This window comes from Octodon degus, unplaced genomic scaffold, assembly GCF_000260255.1.
Source record: "Octodon degus isolate 3935 unplaced genomic scaffold, OctDeg1.0 scaffold00010, whole genome shotgun sequence".
In the NCBI taxonomy this organism is placed as follows: domain Eukaryota; kingdom Metazoa; phylum Chordata; class Mammalia; order Rodentia; family Octodontidae; genus Octodon; species Octodon degus.
In genome coordinates this window covers 8,575,508-8,581,628 of record NW_004524586.1, presented here as the reverse complement: position 1 = coordinate 8,581,628, position 6,121 = coordinate 8,575,508, and the positions used below count along the sequence as shown (strand labels likewise).

General features: G+C 44.4%; 1 protein-coding gene across 1 annotated transcript; it reads left to right on the top strand.

The window, feature by feature from the left end:
* Window positions 1-1,439: 1,439 nt before the first annotated feature.
* On the top strand, window positions 1,440-5,693 carry LOC101578307 (olfactory receptor 13A1-like). Its single transcript, XM_004625706.2, has 2 exons — window positions 1,440-1,450; window positions 4,775-5,693. Exons 1-2 carry the CDS (start codon window positions 1,440-1,442, stop codon window positions 5,691-5,693), a joined length of 930 nt encoding a protein of 309 aa, XP_004625763.2.
* Window positions 5,694-6,121: the final 428 nt, after the last annotated feature.

Here is a 6,121-nt window from a genome sequence, read left to right as displayed (position 1 = left end):
AGTCAATACAAATGATATCAAAAGAATATCAGCAGAAGTAATAGCAGAAAACTTCCCAAATATGAGGCAACAATCTGACATTCCTGTAACCGAAGTATATAGAACTCCAAATGATATCAATCCAATGAAAACCACACCCAGACACATAATAATCAAGATCCCAGAAATTCAGCATAGGAACAGTATACTAAAAGCCGTCAAGTTTCGAAAATGACCCTTGTGCAGCTGAGAAAAATGTGTATTCATTTGTGTTTGCGTGGAACACTCTGTATATGTCTACCAAGTCCATTTGTTTCAAGATCTAGTTCAGTTCTGTTATTTCTTTGCTAATCTTTTGTCTGGCTGACCTATGCTTTTGAGATAAGGGATGTTAATGTCTCCTGTTAAGATTGTGGTGTTGGATATTATATTTTTCATGTTCATCAAGATTTGCTTTATGTGGTTTGTGCATAGATAGTTATGAGTGTTACCTGTTTCTTTGTATTTTTCCCCTAATCAGCATATAGTGGTCTTCTTTATTTCACTTGATTGTTCTTGGTTTGAAGTTAGTACCTTGTGAGAATACAATTGCTATGCCTGCTTTTGGTGAGGTGCTGGTGCGTGTAGTATTGTTTTCCATCTTTGACTTTCAGCCTATAAATGTCTTTGTGTGTTAAATATGTTTCTTGTATACAGCATATTGTTGGATTTTGTTTCCTAATCCACTGCGTCAGTCTATTTCTCTTAATTTGTGAATTGAGTCCATTTACATTGATGAGATTTCTGTGTCCAAGTTGAATCATTGAAGACTGTGGTGGCATTCTGTCTCTTCTGGTCTTCAGTATGCAAAAGGCTTTTCCTGAACTGTCATGCAGTGAAGTGGGGATCTGGCTCCCTGCTACAGGAAAACTATCTGTCTGTCTGTCTATCTATCTATCTATCTATCTATCTATCTATCTATCTATCTATCTCCTATTTAGTTATTTTTATATATTTAGTACAGCGTCTTCAAGGTCTCACTGCACAGAACAGACTTGTAGTGATCCTCCTGTTTTCAGCCTGCTAAATGTTGAGATTATCAGCACACTCCATCACTGCCAGTCTCATTTGCAGTATCAGTGAGTTCTGGGGTTGGGGTCGGCACAACATGTTTGGGATCGAATCTGGTCCCTGCACCTGCCTAAGCAGGTGCTTTAGTTGGCTGAGCTATCTGGATGACCCTGCTATATATAAGGCATAGTGAACGACTAGGTGAAGGGCTGCCTCCACCCTGAGTACAGTCCACTCTGACTAATCTGATGCCCTTTGATGCACCCTCTCTGCCTTTGGTTATTAATACTCCCCACTGTCCATGATGCCAATCCAGCCCCCATGGTCCTGATAGCCAAGTCAAGAACTCTGCTGTCTCCATATGGTCTCTTTCCACTGAGGCTGTGACATGTGCTGTGAGTAGTTCTCTCATGGAAGTTCAGTGTTCCAGGACTCCCAGCTACCCCCAGATCAATCCTCGGGTGTCACTCCAGAGTTCCCTAGTGTCTTCCTTGCCAAAGCAGCATTCCTGTCTTGTCATGTTGTACTTGTTAGCTTACCTTATTTCCCATACACTCATCTACACCAGAGGATAGTGTGTTGACCTTCACTGGGCACATTGGCATCCTGCCAACCATCTGGTGGCCTGGCCTGCTGTTTTGGGAATTCTGACAACTGTAGGAGAGACTCTCACCACTCCAGGAGGGTCCATGCATACAGTAGGTGCTTGGCATATTCTCCTCAGCTCATCAGCTCTGATTTGGAGGATTATGTACTATAAATATCATTACATATTGTGGATGATTAGAAAAGTTAAGTCTGGATTTTCATAAACCTCTGATCACTTTTTTTAATGAATCAATGCTGTAACTTTGAGAAGAATAGTATGGTTCATTAGGGCAATCAGGCATAGCTGAAGGTTCTGAAGCATCTGAACATATTGAAGGAATTGTTCAAACCTTGGATTGCTGAAACTGTTACATCCATTGGCCTGTGAAACAGATAACTATGGACAAGAAATTAAAGGCATGTGCTGATTGTTTGAACTAAAGGACATTAGGAAATTCAGTCTAAAAGGTCCAGTTGTTTTCTTTGTGAAGGTAAGATCGACTATAAATTTGTAGCTTTTTTGGTTCTATGCCAGTGACTGGCTTTCAAATATCCTATTTGCTGCACATGGCCACTATGTTAAATAGCAGGATTTATCATGTACAGGTTATCTCAGCTCCATACTGCACATTCTGTATTATCCTAGGAGATGCTTCTTCCACCAGCTGTGCACCTTCCAGGCACTCAGGGATGCTGTCTGTTCCAGTGAACACACTACTGCACCTAGTGGGAGAGCCCACTGAAGTCCAGTTTGGGTCATGGCTCAGCCCACTGGTGCTGCTCCTTTCCTCCATAGACAAGTCTACATGTTCTGTTATCGAGCATGGACTTGAAACCTGTGGAAAAGACCTATCTCCTCATGTGATGTGATGCAATGGCACATGTCCTTGTGATCATATCCCCCCAAATATTATAAATTTACTGTAATCATGAGGGAAAAATCAGACAGATTCCAAGCCAAGGAAACTACAGAATACCTGATCACTATTCCTCAAGACTGTCAAGTTTATATAATATAGGAAATCTGAGAATGTTTCAGTCTAGTGTAGACTGTAAAAATAACCAGATGTGATATGGACAGAAAGGTATTTCCAGACACACAGAAAACACAAATGAGTGATGGAGCTGGTTATAATAATAGATCAGCATTTGGTTCATTGATAGGATTATGCCCCATGAAAGTAAGGTACTAATATTAGGGGCTGCTGGCTGGGGTAGATATAAACACTGTTCTACAAAATGCAGTCTATTTAGAACACAACCCCATCTTTCTGCAAAGATGGCCACATATGACCCTTATTTAAGTATCTTTGGAAGGCATCCTCTAGGGCAGGGACCCAAGGAGAGGGAGTTCTCTGATCCTTCAGTATTTAGCCATACCAGACTTGTAATCCTGGATCTTCAGTGACCTCAGCACCCTGGCCCCATCTTAGCCTGGAGACCATGTCCTACAGGGACACCTGTTTACTTTCAGTTGGGTAATTGCTCCCTGAGAGCCACTCCCAGGGGCAACCAGGATCACAAATCAGAATCCACTCCAAGTGGTGGACTGCTCTTAAAGGTCACCAGTAACAAGGGAGACAAGGAAGAGGAGACAGGCTCTGACTTCTTTGCTGCATCACTAACCTCTGAAATGTGGATATTTTCAGTTTACATGGGATCAGTCAGGACCATTTTCTCCACCACTGTGAGTCACTTTATCCCTTAACCCCTCCTTCCTTTCAGACTACTTGCCATGTCTTTGGGCAGATGTTTCTGAAGAGAGATTTATTTTTACGGTGATTTACTTTAACATGGAAAAAGTGTTACTGAAATCATGTTGCTCCCTTCTTTCACAGTTTCAGTTGGAAACTGCAGACACCCAGGGCCTCCATAGGTTTGCTCTGGGCTCTGCCTGAGATGGTGTTCAGGATGAGCAGATGCCTAGCCTTGTGGTTCAGCCTTTGAAGCAGATCAGATCTTCAAGATAGGCATGGTGGTTTCCTGTGAATCTGGTGCGAGGCGCTGAGCACAGAGCCACCTGCAGACCAAGGAACTATAGTCTGGTGGAGGTTAGAGGCTCAGAAGTTCCATCCAGAAGGGACTGTGGGGACTCATGCTGGCTCAGAATAAATCTTGACCATTTGCTGAAAAGCCATGTATGTAGTGTAGGTGGTGGGCAGGTCCAGCAGGGTGTGGGGATAATACTTGAAGGTTTGTATGTGGCTTAGGTTTTTTGCAATTGAGTAGTTCAGCACTGCTGTCAGAGAGAGGAAGGCTGTCAAATTCCAGATCAGCTCTGTCCTCTAACTTCCAGACAAAACCTCAGTCTCTCTGTAAGTCAGTAATGGCTGTTCAGGTGGGAAGAGACAGGCTTCCTTGTTTAGGACCCATGTTGACATGTGTCTACAAATCACATGAGTGTACAAAGCAGGTTATGGAGCCTCTAGTCTCCTATGACAGATGGGATGGGTGCAGGCACAAGAAGGAATATAGTGTTTTTCACTCCAATGTTTATTGATTTAATTGCTTCTTGGATTGAGCTGACCCCAACCTGCACTAGTGGGCCTGAGTGAACAGAGATGGCGATGGTACAATCATGTGAGCTGGGTGTCAGTGTGTACAGGCTTGGGAGCTAGAAGGTACACTGGCTGGAAGATTTGGGGGCTGGTTTGAGGTTGAGTACAATTCTGTCTTGCTATTCCTAGCTCTTGCATAGCCTGATACCCACTGAGTGACAACCTTCATTTGGGCCAGAGGAAAGGAATGACCTGCTTTCCTCCTCACCCCAGAGGTTTCTGCACTTTAGCTCTCCACCTTCCTTGCTCCATCCTGCATATTGTGTGCACAATGAGCTCTGTGTCTCTAGCTAACATAGGACATGATCCAGATCAAAGTGCATGAAGACTCATGCCACACTTTCTTTAGTTTATGGAGGACTGGTATCTGGCATAAACAATCAGGGTTTGCTGTTGTGGACCATTGTCTCCAAGGCAGAGAGTGGATGCTCAATTTGTCACAGGAACTACATAACTTTCTTAATTATGTGCTTTCTGCAGCAAAGGTGCCTACCACAAATGTAACCAATCTACACAGGGCTCACTGCAAAAGAACAGCCCAAACCTCACCTTGCACTTCATCTAAGAGGCCTGATGATGGCAGGCAGAGATGGAGGGAGTAACCACACAGATGTAGCAGAGTTTGTCCTGCAGACTTTCTCTGGAGACACTCAGCTCCAAGTCTTGCTCTTGACCTTCTTCCTCCTCCTTTATCTCATGGCTCTTTCAGGAAATGCCCTCATCATCATGGTCATCAGCCTGAATCCAGGCCTCCACACACCAATGTACTTCTTCCTCACAAACCTTGCCCTTTTAGACATCGTCTGCACATCTACTGTCCTCCCCAAGCTGCTGGAGGGCCTGGTGGCCAAGGGCAGCACCATCTCCTACAGGGGCTGCATGGCCCAGCTCTTCTTCCTAACATGGTTTCTGGGAGCTGAGCTACTGCTGCTCACAGCCATGGCCTATGACCGCTATGTGGCCATTTGCTGCCCACTGCACTACAGTACAAGGATGAGTCGGTCCGTCTGCATCCTGCTTGCAGGCAGTGTGTGGGCAGTCAGTGCAGTTAGCACATCTGTGCACACAGGCCTGATGGCAAGACTCCATTTCTGTGGTCCCAATCAAATCCGTCACTTTTTGTGTGAAGTCCCCACACTGTTACTGCTGTCCTGCAGCCCAACCACCTTGAACAACATCATGATTGTCATTGCGGATGTTTATTTTGGTGTGGTCAACTTTCTGCTGACTATGGTGTCCTATGGCTTCATCATTACCAGCATCTTGGGCATCCGATCTGTGGAAGGCAAGAAGCGTGCATTCTCTACATGCTCCTCCCACCTGCTTGTGGTTTGCATGTATTACTCCACTGTCATCTACACCTACATCCTCCCAGCTTCTGGCTCATCCCTGGAAAACGGCAAGATAGTTGCCTTGCTGTACACAGCAGTCAGCCCTACTCTGAATCCCCTTATCTACTCTCTGAGGAACAAGGATGTCAAAATAGCCCTCAGGAAAGTATTTCCTTTCATCAAATAAAAGAGAACCCGTGTATTGTTTCAAGTATTAGCCAGTTAATGTAAGCATATGTTTTGGAATCTTGCTTAAGGGAAAGGAATAAGATGCTAATTTATATGGTAGATTTATTAAAAATGTGCTTCCCATGGAGCTACTAGCATTCCATGGCTTGACATTAAGACAGCCCAAGGACTGAGGAGAAATTTTGTGAGGACTGCAGGCAGCAGCTAGCTGGAAGGGCAAGGTCAACAGAGTCCATTCATCTTCCTCTTGTTGGACTTGCCTCCTCCTGTTAACCAGCTTATGTACCCCAGAAGAAGTGCTGAAATTTTTCCCTGTGAGGTGTTAATGTCCACTTCCTATTTCGTGATGGGGGTACATGTTCAGATTGCGTATCAACTCTGCCCATGCCCATGGCCAAGTGCAGCTTCTCTGATATGGATGTTCCT